Genomic DNA, 16,645 nt, shown 5'->3' on the forward strand with positions numbered 1-16,645 from the left:
GAGATGCTGGGAAGGAGCCAGTGGGCCATGGACTTCAGTCAGCCTTGGTGATGGGGCAGGTCCAGGGTGGTGGTCACGGGGTTGCAGAGGGCCTGGACTCCCTGTTGCTCCTGCTCTGTGTCTCAGTAGCGTAACCTTCGGGAAAGGTGTAGCTCTGGACTTTGGTCAGCACGGTGTGGTGGAAGGGTCCCGTAGGGGGCTACTAGTGACCCCAGTGGCCTCCTCTCTAGATCCTCCTTGATCATCTCGGCCCAAAGAAGATCTCCCTCGAGAGGCTGCCCAGTGGGCACCACGGGTGCTACTGCTGCCCCTGACCCACAGTGCTGGACACAGTAGGCCTGAAGGCCGGGTGCTCAGGACATGCTTGGAAGTCACGGCAGTGCACCAGGGGTCTCGGTGCTCGTGACTGCTTGTCAAATCTGTTGCTAGGGTCCCACCAGTGCAGGTGCCCTGCAAGGGACTGTCACCAGCTCCAGTGTCCCAGCCACCAGGCAGAGCGGATCCAGGCGGCTCCCCTGGAGGCGACGGCACCCAGGCCCGGCCCCTCCGGCCTCCCATCAGCATCTCGGGCCTGCTGCAGAGGCAGTGCCTAGGCAAGTGCTCAGCTGACCACCAGTGGTACTTCTCAAGCTAAGTACCCACGGGACCAGGGCGGTGGGATGGCGTCCTCGAGAAGTGCGCCCTGGGACCCAGCGATGCCTTTCCTGGCTCTGGTTTAAGTGATGCCCAGGCACATCGGCGATACTCCAGAGGCCCGATGCTGGCACCGTGGAAGCACACGCCCAGCCTAACAGGCCTTTCCCAGACTCGTCCTGCTCATCAGACTTTGCATTCATTCTCCTTTCCTTCAGCAGGTAGACTCCAGAAGCCACTTCCAAGGTGACATGGTTCTGTCACAAGTCTACGCCTCCCACAGGGTCTGCTCCCCTTGGGGGACAGACACGTGGATGGCGAGCACCCGCCTGCCGTGCACCTGCCCAGCTCTGCCCTTCAGTACCCCACCCAGCACGTGGGCTCTGCTGCGGCTGTCTGTCTGTCTCTTTCTGGATGAGGCGGTCCAGTAGCATGACTGAATAAAGCTCTTCCTGACCACATGGCCGCCCGAGTGCCGCCTCGGCTTTGCTCTTCCTGAGCCCGGGCTCCTCCCTGTGTGGTGAGAGCACGGCGGGCACCCTGTGCTCCCTGCTGGGGGCCTGGCCCCAGAGCCCCGTTGCGCACACATCCCACGCTGCTTGCCTCGACCCCACAGCTCTCTCCCTGGCACACTATGCCGGCCTGTGCCGCTCTGAGCCGGGCACGGGTCCCTGTCTGCAGAGGCGAGCCTCCTGCAGGAGAGGCCGGTGCAGGAGCCTCCACTCTGCTGTGCAGCTGCCTCACAGGGAACGCCACGTGCATGGGAAGGAAGGTGTGGGGCTGACCCTGACCCTTCATCTTGCACTTACCTAAGAATCGCCAAGGATGTGACTGGGGAGCGTGAGCAGAGGGGCCCCTGCCAGAGGGCAAGTGCAGGCTGGCAGCTTGGGCCACAAGGGCCACCTGCAGTCACCATCACACTGGCCTCCAGCATCTCCCCTGGGCCTCGAGACACTGTGACACCTGGGCTGTGGGCAGGAAGGAGCCCCCACAGTGGTGGTCCTCCAGACCCTGCTGTCCTCTGCGTGGCCCAAGGCTGGCCGTCCCCCGGGGTCCACTTTGTCCTGGAAAGGGGCTGGAGCTGGTGTTGAGGCAGTGTGCGTGTTGTAGGTCGGCACAACAGGCAGACTTCTAAGCCTCAGGAAGTTCTGATGGCGATGTCTTCTCTGTGTCCGGTGGAATGGACGTGATCATTCCAACGCCAAGCGTGAGATAGCGAGGGAGACATCTTCACTTGCCTCTTCCCAGCTCCTGGTCACAGGCACGGTGACAGCAGAGTTGGCCCTGGGCCTGGAGGACTTGCTGGGGCCTTTCTCGGGGTGCAGCACGCTCCCGTGCTCGTGGCTGGGTGTGTCTAGGGACTTCTGGAAAACCTCCCCAGGAACCCTTTCCCGTGGCCGCTCTGCCGTGGTGCTCTGCCCTTGGCACGCTGGGCCTGTGGGGCTGATGGTGACCGCAGCTTCCCACGACCCCTCTGCCTTCCAGGCGTGAACTGCATCCATGCTTTGAGCATTGCGCACTTCATTTTGTACTTGTCTGCACAGTGGAGCTGACGGTCAGCCGCCAAGGTCCAGCAGGCAGCTGGCGGGGCAGGATGTCTGTCAGGTTGGCCTTTCCACCTCTGCTCCTCAGCACGTTGTCTTTCCCAGCACCTCACTGGAAAGGCCACAGAAAGTGAGGCGCCCAGAGCTGCAGGACCCTGCTGTGCACAGCGCCAACATCCAGCTAGGGCAGCGAAGTGTGTGGAGCCGAGGCCGCTGCAGGGGCCTGCCTGTCCCAGGCAGGAGGCAGCACCTCTCCTGCTGCCCTGCAGCCCCAGGGCAGCAGCCGCCTAGCTCTGCTCCCACGTCACACACTGGCCTCCAGATGCCACCACTGCAGCAGGTTCAGAGGGGACCCCTGGGCTCACTAGCTGTGGCTTCCTGGTTCCCTGCCCCTCTGCATATCGGCTCATCTGCCAGCCGAGGCGAGGCCAGGCTGAGACGGCCCAGGAGCAAGGGGTCTCAGCCATCCACCTGTGTCGGGGAAGGGCTCCGGGAGCCCCTGGAGGCGGACACAGCTGCCCCACACCCGTTCTTTTTGCTACACTCTGAGTTTTGGGGTGAAAAGCCTTCCAGAACGAAGCTGAGGCTTACGGACAGATGTCAGTAATGCCACGCAGGATCTGGGGAGCTGCTCCAGGAGGGCTGGCCAGGGGTGAGGTTCCCTGGAGCTAAGTCGTAGGGTCGTGAGTCAGCGAGACCCTCTTCAGGGCCAGGCCGCTCCTGCCCCAGTAGAGCGCACTGTTTCCTTTTTCCATTGGGGTGCTGGGCAGATGGCGGGAACAGTCCTCTTGAGCCGAGAGGTTCTTGCTGCTGCTGCTGTTCTGATTAGGTACACGTGGCAGGAGAAGTCTTATTTCATTGAAAAACCGGCGAAGTGCTTCCCGGCTGGGGGAGGCCTCGCTGCCGACCTGTGTGGCTGGCGCTGAGTGCAGCTCTGGGGCACTAGGTGGCGCTGGCCCAAGCAGGCCAGAGCCAGGAGTCCGCGGGCTTCTCTGCACATGAGAACAAGTGCCTCTCTAGAGCTGCTCTGTGAACTATCCCGAGGAAACGGAATCACTTGGGAAGGCTGGCGGTTCCTGGGCACAGGCCCTCACCCACTTCTGCTGAGCCATCAGTGACTCCAGGGGAGCCACGGGGGTCCCTGCAGGTGTACCTTGGGAGCATTCCTTGGAGGGGTTGGACAGACTGGCACTCAGCATCCAGAGGACTACACGCCAGTAGCCATCATGTGCCCAGAGGGACACAGTAGCATGGAGTCCTGGCTGAGACTCTGGGTCACCACTCTGGATGGAGCTCTTGCTGCTTCTCACGTGTCCTATTCCAGCATGCCCCGTAGCTGGATCTTGTGCCCTCTACTCTTCAGGGCGGGCACTCAGTAAATGCAGCCGTTTGTCTACCATCGTGGTTTTCCTCGTCTTGATTTTATTGCAGGATGCCCAAGACTGAGTGCAGCCAATCCTCCTGACTCCAGCTCACAGGCCCTGGTGGGGGCTGAGGGGCACCCAGGTGTGGGCGTCTTTCTCCTGTGGCAGAGAGCATCCCCAGGCCCTTTTCCTTTCACAGTCCCTGTTTGTGTGGGGTCTGGCCATATCTTCTTAATACAAATGGAACCACTGCACAGGTTGTCCTGGGACCCGCCTCCGCCGTCCCCTCCAGCTCACCTGAGGGAGCACGGTTGCACATCCATGCACACTCTCTGTCCCAAGCATGACCGCCTGTCACAGCACGTCCTGTCTTTCAGGCACCGAAGGCCGTGGGGTGCGGGCATGGGCCTTCAGGTGCTACCTCATTTGCCCCTGTGGGACGCCTGGCAGCATGCACACCCCAAGAGCAGACAAGCCACAAACCACAAGTGACACCCAAGGAGGTCTGAGGACACAGGAGGCACGGTGGGGGCAGGCTGAGACCCAGCAGGTCACGAGCAGGCAGCACCACCGAGCCCCGCCTCAGGAAAACCTGAGGAGGCAGTGTGCCTGCCGGGCCCTGGTGAAGACGGGCCAGGACCCAGGCCGGCAGGGGCAGCCTGGAGGTGCCAAGCGTGACCGGGGGTTCCACAGGGGCCCCTCAGAGGTTCTGGAGCCCTGGTGCAGGATGTGGTGGGAGACCAGGCCTAGGGGCAAAAGTGGGGAAGGATCTGGTGCCACCAGTCTGAGAGATGAGCACAGAGCCAGCAGCTGGTGTCCAGGGGAAGACCTGGGTGTGGAGAGGGGGCCAGGGTCCCTCTGGGTCTGCTGGCTGGGCCTGGAAGCTGAGAGGGAGAGAGCGGGGAGACCCTGAGGGGTCACGAGGACACGTCAGGCCCAGCGAGACACAGGTTGGGCGGGACAGGGCCAGGAGACATGCAGCACCAGGGCTGGCCTGCTGGCCCTCAGCAGGGAGAGTGGCCTGGGAGAAGACACCCCCTGCAGAGCAGGGCCTCCCCAGGCCTGCCTCCCGGGCTCCGCACACTGCCCTTTGCCTGTGGCCTCCAAAACTGATTTCCCACCTGATTTGTTTGTCAAGTGTTCCCCTTCGGGTCTGGCAGTCGGCTCTCCCCACGGGCAGCTCTGGAAGCCCTGGCCCACCCTGCCCACTTCTCTGAAGTGCACTTTCAGGCCCCTCTGGCCCAGCAGCAGGCACATGCCCTGCAGGCGCTGGTCCTCATCCCTTGCGTCCCCAGCCATGCTCAGGGTGCCCCTCCTGGGCAGAAGCCCAAGCTCTGTGGCGTTCCACCTCCCTCCCTCTCCTCCTTCCCAGCCCGCCACAAAGGCCCCCAGCTGCCCACCCAGCTCTCGGAGTGGAGCGTGGGACCTCCCTCCCCACCCCAGCTTGGCTTTCACCTGGGAGAGTCGAAGCTGCTGCCACGTGGCAAGGATCTGTTTTAACTTCAGCCTCTCCGTGGGTGAAGAGTATGAAGTCAGCTATCGATTTCCAACTGCTGCACGTGCTTCTCCAACGTGAAGGAACACATAACAAGCACTGTTTGCAGCGACAAGCAGCAGAACTGACGCTGCTCTACAGACGAGAGGGTGGACTCAGCAAGACCAGAGCCCTCACCCACAGCAAGGCCAGCGAGATGTCCTGGAGCCCAGCAGCCTCCCACCCATCAGCCCCAGCAGAGTGTTCTATTAGAGAACCATTCAGAAAGCCCCCGGAACCAACAGGAGGAGCCATGCTCAGGAAGTGGGCTGGGAGGGAGGAGGGTCCAGAAACGCCCAGGGACCTACTCCAGCCACCTCCACTGCCCATGCTGAGGGATGCCCACTGCATCCACCAGTCTGCAGTTCCCTCCCCACCAGAGCCTGAAGGGTCCCAGCCCCCTGTGTCCACCCTCCAGGCAGGAGCATCACCCATGGCCAGGCCTGGACCTGGCCACAGCCAGGTCTAAGGAGCTTTGTCTCCCTGCCAGCTTCCCAGAGCAGCACCCGCATGCCGAGCAACCTGGACCCTGGATGGAGTGAAGCTGTGGCTGGTACCCGAGGCACAAGCCCACTCCTCAGAAGTGTACATGGCCTTAAGAAGCTGCAGCAGCTCTGTTCACCAAGCAGTCGCAAACACAGGTTTTGAACAAGTTTTTGGACTCAGGAAATTCCTAAAATTCTTGGGTGGTGAGTGCAAGCCGCATTACTCCTGCCGGGTTCTGAGTGGTGGGGTGAGGTGGCACAGGGGGCGTCCTGGCCCAGCAGGGAGCCTGCAGCGGGCCTGGGAAGAGGCAACCGGGCGTCCGGACACGCCCTCTGCTGGTGAGCGTGGGCCCTGCAGCCCGAGATGCTCTGGCCTGTTGGCGGCTGGCTCCCTGCTCCCCTGCTTCCCGCTGCTGTCCTCTAGAGGATCGGCCAGGCCTCGGCCCTGTGCCCAGCGCCTGGCCCACTCTGCTGCCCAAGGTCCTCCAACGCTGGGGCGCATCAGCCTCCGAGGCCCAGCAGAAGCCCTGGTCCCCTTGGACACAGGATCCTCCCCACGCAGACCGGCGTGCCCAGCGTGGGCACCTGGGCCCAGACACCTGGAGCGCCTGCGGCAGGAGGCCTCTGTCCTGGCGCTGGAGCATTTCCACAGCATGCCTTTATTTGTGTCACTGCCCGTGGCGATCTTTGCCTCTGAGCACACCTCCTGGGGCCCCAGGTCCCTCTCAGACACACTCTTCTGTGACCTTGGGGTGGGAGCTGGGCCAGGGGCCGGGAAGGGGACAGGCCAGCACCTGCAGCAGGCTTACCTTCCCAGCTGCAGCTCTCCTGCATGGCCCCTGATGTGAGGTGGTCAGAAGACCATCATGGCCAGGCTGTCTGGTAAGGGGTTGAAGGCCTGAAGGACTTTGGCAAGACAGGATCCTGGAGGCAGGAGGTGGCATCTGCCCCAAGCTCAGGGACGTTCCATGGATACCAGCCCAGACGTTTGCAGACAGGTGTATCAGGTGACTTTGCAAACACCCCAAAGCATGAGCACCTTTGAATGAGACCTAGTGTACAGGCAGGACTACACCCCAGGACGTACCCAGAGCACGGGGTTGGTCACTGTGTGCACATGAGTTCTGAGAGTAAGATCATCCCCTGCTCTGTGCCTCCGGTGCGTCCCCGATGCACCACACCCCTTATGCCTTCAGAGAGCCACGAAAGTGCAGCAGCAGCAACAGCCCTGGCTGGATTTGGGTGCTGGGCACAGAAAACAGGGGTGTGGAGGGGCAAGCCCAGCCCTCCCTGGAGCAGGCAGCGTGGCCAAATGGTGACCGCACAGCGCTTGCCCAGGGCCTGTGCTCCCTCAGACACCGAAGCCAAAGTCCCAGATCCCCTTCACCTGGTGCCAGTGGGTGTCTCCTCAGCCTGCAGAGCACACAGGACCCGCGGCTCCTCAGGGACTCACAGCAGGCAGGGCTGCCAGGACTCTCAGAGCACGGCAACAGGAGCTGCCTGGAGTGGTGGACCAGAGGACCCTCGGGCCCCCTGCCGTCCTCAGCTGAGGAGCTCCTCCCCCAGGCAGGGCAGGGGCTGCAGACCTCGGAGGAGATGGGGGAGTGTACAGTCAGGACGCTTTAGGAGCCTCAGAGCGCATCGGGAAGGGCCCCTCCCCACAGAGACCCCTCCAGGCAGCAGAGCTGAGGAAGCACCTGGACCCTTGGGTTGGGGCTCAGAGGCCAGCCTCAGGCACAGAGTTGCTCCCCTCCTGCCGCCTCCCTGACCCACAGCTCCCTCCCCTCAGGCCCTGCTGTCCTGCCCAGCTGCAGCCGAGGCCCCTCCCGGCGAGGAGGGCAGGACTGGGGGCGGGTGAGTCAGTGCTTAGCCCACGCAGGGGGGCTGCGTCACTTCAGTGACTCACCTCCCTTGCAAGGGTCCGGGATAGCCAGGACCCCCCGGGTGGCTCTGGAGACTGATGAAGGGACATGACTCACCCCTTGAGGCACCAGTGGGCACCAGAGAAGTCCAGTCGAGTTGCAGGTACTGGGGCCACAGGAACGGTGGGATGGACGTGTTCTGTCCTGGGCTGGGGAAAGAGGCCCATTCCACACACACGGCCCGCCCCAGCCTGCCTCTGGGGCTCCCCCACGCTCGAGTCCTCGCTGTGTGGACCCTGCAGGATGGGCCTGGCCTCTCCTGTCCCCCAGGGCACACATCCCACCACGCGGCACAGGAGCCTGCTTGCTTGTGTCAAACCCAGACTGCAGGAGGCCACGCGCTCCTGGCTCTTCCCAGCCTGGGTGACTTGTCCCTGACTCCATTCCTGTGCCAGCAGGGCAGGGGGACCCTCCATCTCCAGGTGCAGGTCTGTGCCTCTCGGCCGGGTGCAGGGCCTCCAGGGGCTGCGACCTGCTCCGGCTGCGGCCACGCGCACCCTCTGCCTGGAGCTCCCGTCACCGCCACACTCAGCCCTTGTTTTCTGCCGCTGAAATTGGCAGAAAAGCAGCTGGTGGCAGGACCTCTCAGCCGAGACCCCTTTGAGGACAGCACTGGTGTCAGAGTAGGCCAGGCACTGGAGCAGGAGGGCCCTGCGGTGGAGGGAAGCTGAGCCAGGGGCTCCGGCGGGTCCTCTGGCTGGCTGCAGCTGGGCCTGGAGAGAGGTGGGCTTCTGGGATTCTCCTAGGCTCCCCACCGTCATCGGTCCCAAGCTCCTGCCCCAAAGCCAGCAGGGTCTGACCTGAGTTGCCGGAGCTGTGGAGAGTGTGCTGGCCGCACATCTGAGCCCAGGAGGCCAGGCGCAGGAGCGGGCAGGTGCCACTAGCCCCCAAAGTGGCCCTGGGCCCATGCGGCTCATGAACCTCTTGTCACCTCGGTTCCTGCTCCTGGGACCCATGCCTGGCACTCCACGGGGTAGCCATATCCACACGTGAAGAGTTCATCTAGTCCTTGAATGTTTCCTGGTGTGTGGGTGCAGGAGGAGGCCTGTGCAGCCGGGCAGGACTCTGGCTGGCCAGGGCACTCTTGTCCCTGGCATAGCCAGCCCTGCACACCTGGGTGGGAGGCCTGGGCCGGCCGTAGGCTCAGCAGTCCCACAGGCCCTGAAGCCCCAGCTCAGCAGAGCCTGGGACCTACCTTCCCAGGACACAGGACCAACCAGGAGCCTGCCAGCCAGTGCCCAGCACAGCCCTCCCTGCAGGGCCCTGCAAGGTGCATGCTGCCCTGGCCTGGCTCCCTGTAGTCCGCGGGGCACAGAGGTCGCGAGCCTGCCCCACCCCTGTGCTGTGGGGAGACCAGGAACACACGCAGGGTGCACCCACACCCGCAGAAGCACACACGTCAGCACCACATGCGTGCATGCCCCAGGCTCACACACTCTGACCACACCCAGCCACACGCACACCGCGGCAGTGGGTGATGGGCTTGGGCAGGACGGCATCTGTACCTGGCTCTTCCTTCCTCAGGTGAGTCTGCCTGGGTGGCGCCCGGAGGTCAGGAATGGCAGGCTGCTGTGTGCCCGTGGCATGGAACAGCACCAGGGACCCTACCTCCATGGGGCGCTGGACCTCACGTGGGCACAGTGTGCTAGGGGCATGCGCTGCCTCCACAAGCTGTCTGCAGTAGGACATGGTGCCCACCCCACGGGCTCCAGATCCCAGACGCCCCAGTTTCTGCACTTCCCTGGACCTGGCTTTGGGCCCTGAGTGCCCATCTGGTGCCACAGACCCAACCCCCTTGGGCAGGCCAACAGAAATGTCTCCCAGAGCTGTGGTGTCCCCTCCAGCGGGCCCAGGCGCCCACCCTGGGTAGGTCTAGCAGGGCAATCACACCCACCTGGGGAGAACATGCCTGGGAAGCTGGAGCCACAGCTTCTGAAAGCTCGGAGCCAACACCCGAGTGGCGCAGTCCTTCCAGTGGAGAGTGACAGGAACCCAGTTCATCCGTGGCCTTTCACAAGAGAGGGAGGCCAGCACCCGACTCAGGGCCCCATGGGGACAGCCACGGTGCCTGCAGGGTCCCCCGGGTTGGTGCCTGCTTTCCCTGCACTCGGGAGTCCTCCAATGGGCGCGGGAGGTATGGGGAGGGCAGGGCCAGGGCAGGCAGGGCACAGCAAGGAGACCCTGACAACCCTTCCTCCCGGGTGCCCTCACCGCCAAGACGCCCTGGACAGGGCAGCAGCGGTGGCTTGGCCAGAGCACGTGTGTCCGGCAGGCCTTCCCTCCGCTGCCGTGCTCTTGGGTGGAGGCTGGGCCCACAGGGTCAGACGGGGGCCTGCTTGTCCTCCTGAGAGCGGCAGCCCTGCCCTGCGCGCTGGAGCAGCAGAAGCCAGGGCGAAGGCTGTGGGCACACAGAGCTCCCGGGGGCAGCACGCGGGCAGCCCAGGGGCTGGGACCTGGCAGAGGACCAGCAAAGGCCCCTGGGTGGCACCAGGTGGGGTGGCCTGCCCAGCTCAGCTTCCTCCAACCCGTCCCTGGTCCTGGGCCCTCGCCTGAGTAACTCCCTTTAGGAGCCTGAGCCCCAAAGGAAGGGTTGGGGTGCCTCCCCACTGCAGCCTAAGGCTCCCGCACCCAGGTGGGCTCTTCCCACCCACCGGACTTGGGCCCCCACCCAGCCCATGGTGTTATCTACTGATGTAAACTGCCCTTTAGAATGGAGTGGCCACTGACCACAGGAAGGGGGGTCTCTGGATCCCCAGGATCCCAGATGACAACCCTCCCCTTTCCTGGACAAATGGTGCCCAGCACCACAGATGGCGTGTGTGATGTGGTGTGCAAGGGGCACCAGGAGTCCCTGGTGAGACCAGGCCATGCTTCTCATGGCGGCTGCAGGCGGCCCCAGGAGAACCGTCCAAGCTACCCAGTGGCGTTTTCTCAGGAACACTGTGGCGTGTGGGGAAGCCACGGCTCTCTGCCTCGATGGGGCCTCCGGGGAGCTGTCCAGCCCCACAGGCCATCCTGCCCTTCCTCAGCAGGAGTCACGGTGGGTTTGTGAATGGGTCTGGGACCGGCCCGAGGCAGGCGGGGTCCCAGTGCCTTCCCACACTGCTGAAACGGGGAAAGCACACCTCTGTGCTGAGGGGTGCCTGGCCCAGCCCTGGGCTGCCCCGTGGGGGCCCAGCTGTTCTGGCTGCCTTCCTGCAAGCCCTGGGTGCTGGGTGATGCTCTGGTTGCTTGTGAACCCAAGGACTGGGTGCTCAGGCTTGGGCTGAACTGCAGAGGAGGCAGGACTGGGACCCCAGCCTGGGCCCCCACAGCCAGGAGGCCTTCCAGGTGTGGCCTGCTGTCCAAGGTGGGCTATGCAGTGGGGTGACCAGAGGGAGACCAGTCCAGTGGGACTGTCCATGTGGCAATGAGGGTGGGGCCCCTTCTTGGGTGTGTGGGGTGCCTGCTGGGCCAAGCCCCCGGACTGGGCATGCCCGTCTCAGCAGCTGCTGGCACCACGGCCTAAGACCATGAGCTGTGTATGTGCGTCTGCTCGGCCCCCAGGGTGGCTGAGGTTGAGGCCTCACAGAGTGGACACCCAGGCCACTGGCTGCCCTGCCTGGGCGGGGCTCTTGGCATCTCAGTGTTCTGCTCTGGCCTGTGGGGCAGTCCTGAGAGCAAGTCTTGTCCACAGGCCTGAGCCGCCAGGATGAGGTGACCATCCCCAGCTCCTCAGGCCCTCATGCCCCTCCCCAGCATTCCCACCTCCAGCTGGGCCTCAGGCCCCAGGCTATCCCAGAGGGTCCAGCACAGGACAGAGTTCCAAGTCCCCATGACTGGAGACAGGAGAGCCACCTGTGCTCCAGATGAGACCCGCCCCTTGGGCGTGTGGACCTCGGTGGCATCTGTCTGCCAGGATCAAAGCCAGCCCGCCCACTTGGCAGAGGTGGCCTGGGAAGGAAGATAAGCATCAAGCCACAGCCTGGGCCGTCGGAGCTTAGCTGTCAGCCCCTGAACAGGCCCAGCTGAGACGTGTCCTGGGACATGAGGTGCAGCCTCCTGGCTGTCCCCACTGAGACCCTGCCTGGGAGACACTGCCCAGGAGACCCAGAGGGCAGCCTTGTGGATGGGGGGCCCCAGGGCACCTGTTAAAGTGTAAGGGGCATCAAGTGGACCTGACCTGAGCAAGCCCCCACCAAGACTCTTCCCCCACAGCCTTGCCCAGGCCCCAAGGGGGGAAATGGAGAACAGAAGGTGTGGAGGAAGGGCACAGGGCTCTGAACAGGCACACCCACACGGATGCATGCACACACACACACGTGCTACCACACGGACACACACATGTACACATGCGCGCTGCATGCTCGCTGTGTATGTGTGCACACAAGCACCTGTGTGCATGCACACTCACACAGGTCCTCACACACATACACCCACAGGCACTGTGCATATGCATGTGTGCATGTGTACACGTGTGCAAGTGTGTGCCCAGGCACTGGAACACATGCACACTCCCATCTGCAACAGAGGAGACCATCTGTGTGGGAGCTAAATCAGGTGGAAGGGGACTCTGTTCACAGTAGAGGTCACTGGTTTTGGCTGAGGACCTGGCCTTGCCAGACCCCTGACCATCCACTCTCTGCCTGGGGTCAGGGAAGGTAGAGGGCACAGGGGGCAGGAGGCCATAGCTGTCGGGCGTCCTTGGCTGGGGTCAAGGTTGTGGACATGTCAGCACAGCCCATAGCCTGCATGTCCACACCCGGAGCAGGACCTCAGCCTCATGAACTCTGCAGGTCAGCCCGAGACCAGGCCCCGCTGCTGCCTCTCCAGAGCTGCCCACGGTGCAGCATAGGAGGGCGTGTGGACTGAGGGCTGAGCCCTGGCTTGGGGGACACGAGCTTCCAGACTCATGTTGCTGGACTCCCACAGGGCCCCTCGTGAGGAAGGGCTGGGCTCCGGGGCGCCCCTCAGGAGCGTCCAGCCCGTCTCTGCCCGAGGGCTGGGTGGAGCTAGCTGTCTGTGCACACCCACCCCAGGCCACAGCCCTGGGGTCCAGGCTGCCCCAGGACGGCTGCCCCTGTGGACGTCTGGGCTGAGCTGGCAGGAGGCAGGGTGGGACAGCCGGGCCCTCCCTGGAGCAGGGCCCCCACAGAGCCTCGCTGGGCTGGAGCTGGCGGCCAGGCTGCCCGGCGGGCGAGGGCTGCTGGCTGGTGCGCCTCTCATTTCCTCTTGGCCCGCAGGCCCGGCTGCCTCAGGAACAAAGGGTGCATTGTGGCTCTAACCTGGGCCCGAGGCGCTCGCGGCTGCTGCCCCAGCGGGCCCTGTGGGGTGACTGCGTCCAGCCCAGCAGGGCTCCCTGGTGGACTCCTGCCCGCTCAGGAGCTGGGCCCCGTCCCACCAGCCCCAGGATCCTCCCAGGCACCCCCACCCCCAGGGCAGCAGCCAGGCAGCCTCAGCTGAGCCTGCCCCCCAGCCCGCCCCAGGCAGCCACTTCCGCCTCAAGCACTAACTCAAGGAGGCCCAGCCCAGCCCGCCCAGCCCAGGGCCCCTCGGTGTCCTGTGCTCCCAGCCCCACTCTCTGCCTCTGTGAGCCAGGGCAAAGGAGCCCTTGCTGCCCACCTGTGCCAGGTTCCCCTGGCCCAGGCACTGGGGCTACCGCATGCTCCATGTTGGCTTTGGGGAGCCAAAGGGAGTCAGGTCCTACGCCCAGATCAGAGGGCATAGCGCCACGAAGGCTTCTGGCCCCGTGCCCGTCAACGTGGGCCCAGCAGCTCCTCCTCTGACCAAGCCTTCAGTGAGTGCCACCATGGGTGACCTGCCCAGGCCACAGTTGGGGCCACTAGGGGCATAAGACTCACAGGGAAACACACCCCTTTTCTCAGGTGGGCCATGACCTGTGCTGCAGCACCCCCAGCCCAGCAGGCCAGCCAGGTCCTTGCTGGCCAGACGCCCACGTTGGGGAACGTCTGGAGGAGGCCCAGGATGGAGCACCGGCCCCAGGAGACGGCAGGCCCGAGCAGCCTGGGGTCATGGCGCAGGCCCTGGACAGCACTGCCACAGATGGAGCATTGGGCCCTGGGCACCAAACCCCGAGGCTGGTGGACAGGCAGAGGCTGCCAGCCTCACACCCTGGGCAGGGGGGTGCTGGCTTGACCCTAGCAGACAAGAACACCTCCCACGTCCCCCGGGCGATGCAGGCCCCATGGGACCCTGCAGGAGATGCCGGAGTGTGTGCCCTGGGTGCTCGCCACTGCCTGAGCCCCTGCCCACTGACCTTCCCCCTCCTGGCCCTGTGGCCGCTCCACCCCTGCCCGCGGTTGGTTTAGCTCCCGTGGCCTCTTGTCAAAGGGGCTTTGTGGCCCGCTGAGCGGAGCTGGTGCCGACTGTCTTGGAGGGGCTCCAGGAAGAGAGGCAGAGCAGAGCTTTTGGAAGAAAGGGAAAAATCACAGGAAAAAGCTGTGAACTGGGAAGGAATTTGCCTCCGTGGAGACTGGCCCGCCCCAGCAGCCCCTCCCCGCCCGGGCCTGGGCTCACCTCAGTCCCTGTGGTGGCCACCAGCTCCCTCCAACGTCTGCGCGGATGAGGACGATATGGAGGGTCGTAGTGTTTGGGCAGCTGTGTAGGGTCTCACCCCAGGGAGAGGCCCATGCCAAGAGAGCGGGAGCTGCGTACACTGGGGTGGGGAGCTGACCCGGCAGGGCAGACAAAGATGGAGTCCTTGACACTGAAGCCCAGGCCTGGGCGTGACCCCCGCCTCCCTGCCACATGTCAGCTGGTCAGAGCCTCGACTGAGCACAGGCTGCATAGGAGGACCCCCAGCCCTTGGAGCTGACCCCTACTAAGGGCAGGGCCATACCTGGGGTCCTGGGGGCATGGCAGCAAAGCTGCATGTCATGTGCTTTGGCAGGTAGCAGTGGGGGTCCACATGTCTGCTCAGCAGGAAGGGCCATCTGTCCCCCCTCACTGGGTCCTGCCTAGGGACGAGAGGCTCCTGAGCTCCTGGCACCCCCAACCCTGTCACAGGGTGCGGCCGGCAGGGGGCCCAGGTGAGGGCAGGGTTGGGGACTTCCTGAGCTAGTTGTTGAGACCACCTGGGGCATGGGTGTGGGCTGGAGGGACGGGGTCCCAGGCCCCAGGAGAATGAGCCTGTGGCCAGCCAGCCCCGAAGCTGCCCCGCGGCCCTTCACTCTGGGTGGTGGGAGGGAGCCCAGTGCAGACCTGCACAGGGAGGCGAGGCTGTCCAGGAGGGCACGGGGCACTCTGGGCCCCTCTCTGCCCAGCCCCCATGCACCCACCTTCTGCTGACCTCACCCTGTTCCCGAGGGGAGCCCCGGAGCCGGGGAGGGTCGAGGCAGAGGAAGCCCCCTCCGGGAAGCTCCAAGGGGAGCAGTGGCCCAGCCAGACCCACCCTGCCGGGCGCCGGGCCAGAGAAACGGACCATGAGGAGTGGACCCCACACCCTCTGCACGGCCTGGCCTGGCAGGGTCGAGGCTGGCAGCGACGTCCTTCAGTCTCGCCAGCCCTGGGTCACAGCAAGGGTTGGGGCTGCGGGAGGGGCAGCAGAGCCCCTGTGGTTGCCTGGGGCAGGGTGGTGTAGGCAGTGGCCCCAAACTCCCTGTGTGGGCACTATGCTGGCCACTGGTCCTGACCCTCCTTGTGACCCCCAAACTCCAAGGTACCCCAAGAAGGCCAACAAGCTGGTCCTGCCAGGTGTGTGCAGAGACCCGACCCAGATCTCCCTCCTGAGCTGGGGTGGAGCCTGTGCTGGGGACAGCCCCACCTTGCACCTGCTTACCCTGAGGGGTGGCCCAAGGAGGCTGGGCCTGAGTGGGCAACACCTCAGGGTGGACAGGCACACTGAACCAGGCCAGTGTGAGTCCTACGCCTTGCGGTTGCAGGCAGTTGGCTGCGTTGCCACTGCCATGGGGGGCAGGCTGACGCATGTGCCTAGCAGGATTGGCCTAGTAAGAGTCCCCCCAGTCCCTCTCTCCCAGCAGCTGGACCCTGGCGGCTGCCCCTATGCTCGGCTCTCCACCAAGCCCCAGCTCTGCTGAAGAGAGTGGAGAATCCAGCCCTTACCCCAGTTATGGCTATAGGACCAAGTCCTCGAGGCAGGGACTGGCCAGGACCTCCTATTAAGGGAATAGAGTGACCAACGGCCAGCCTCCCTGCTCCTGGGATGGACATGGCACACGGAGGAACACACCACTGCTGCATGCAGGCCTGACTCCACCAAGCAGAGGCTGGCCTCCAGCCTGGCTGAGGCTCAAGGTAGGTGGGGTGCTGCCTGCTGACCCCACCACCCTGACTCCTTGCCACAGGGATGAAGAGGCATCAGAGGCTGGCCAGTCCTGGCCGCTGTCCCCCAGCCCTCCCATGCTCCTAGCCTCCTTCCCCTTCTCAAGGGCCTGGGGTCTGCTCTGCCTGGTCACTGAGGTGTGCAGGCCTGTGTGGGGCCCACATTCCCTCCATACCCCTCACGGGCCCGGCAGTCAGGAGCAGGGCAGCTGGACTGTACAACCCAAGCCCAGGTCAAGACAGGAAAAGGCTCGTGGGCTGCAGACGCTTGGGCTGGGACCAGGGCAGGACAGTATAGAACTGGGCCTGGGAGTTGGGGCTGGTGCTGCAGGACAGAGCTGTCAGTGGGGTCAAGGCCCCACAGAGAACTAGGGCTGCAGTCACCGCAAGGCCTACGGCAACTCAGACCGGCCAGGAAGTGGCAGAGTGCCTAGGCAAGAAGGTGGCTGGGAAAGATGCAGGACTGGAGTCTAGTCCAGACCCGGAGCGAGACCAGCTGGACTGCGGGGGGCAGGGCAAGGCGGAGACGGGCCACCGGCACCAGCAGTTCCGTGCTGTGCAGGCCACAGGGCCTTGGTGGCTGCAGCGCCATCCGCACAGCTGCGGGGGCTCCCAGTGGAGGCACGGTTCCAGAGACGGGTGCGGCTGCGGGTCCGGTCCCACTGCCAGTCAGAGGTGGACCCCGACATGGACCAGGTAACGTTGGTCCTGCCCCTGCTCTGCTAGAAGCCCCTCCTTATAGACCCCGGGGGCCATGAGGACTGGAGGCATGGCTGCAGGGGTCCCCCAGGGAGCCCACTCCACCAAGTGCCCCTCCACCCCAGCTCTGTTGCAGCATCACCGGGGGCATGAGGAACAGAGGGCTAGGAGCCAGCTCGGCTGG

The 16,645-nt window shown here is 64.4% G+C and overlaps 1 protein-coding gene across 1 annotated transcript in view; it reads left to right on the forward strand.

The window, feature by feature from the left end:
* The window catches only part of RNF212 (ring finger protein 212), a gene marked incomplete at its 5' end in the record, with an annotated part of 45,891 nt that extends 44,665 nt beyond the window's left edge, over positions 1 to 1,226 (forward strand). The window contains 2 exons of the mRNA XM_079154902.1: positions 430 to 593; positions 852 to 1,226. Of these exons, the coding sequence (XP_079011028.1) occupies positions 430 to 593; positions 852 to 883 (196 nt within the window). The 3' untranslated portion in view covers positions 884 to 1,226. The remainder of the gene's footprint in view (positions 1 to 429; positions 594 to 851) is intronic.
* Positions 1,227 to 16,645: the final 15,419 nt, after the last annotated feature.

The sequence above is a fragment of the Sciurus vulgaris genome (assembly GCF_902686455.1).
Source record: "Sciurus vulgaris genome assembly, chromosome: 9".
NCBI classification, from domain to species: Eukaryota; Metazoa; Chordata; class Mammalia; order Rodentia; family Sciuridae; genus Sciurus; species Sciurus vulgaris.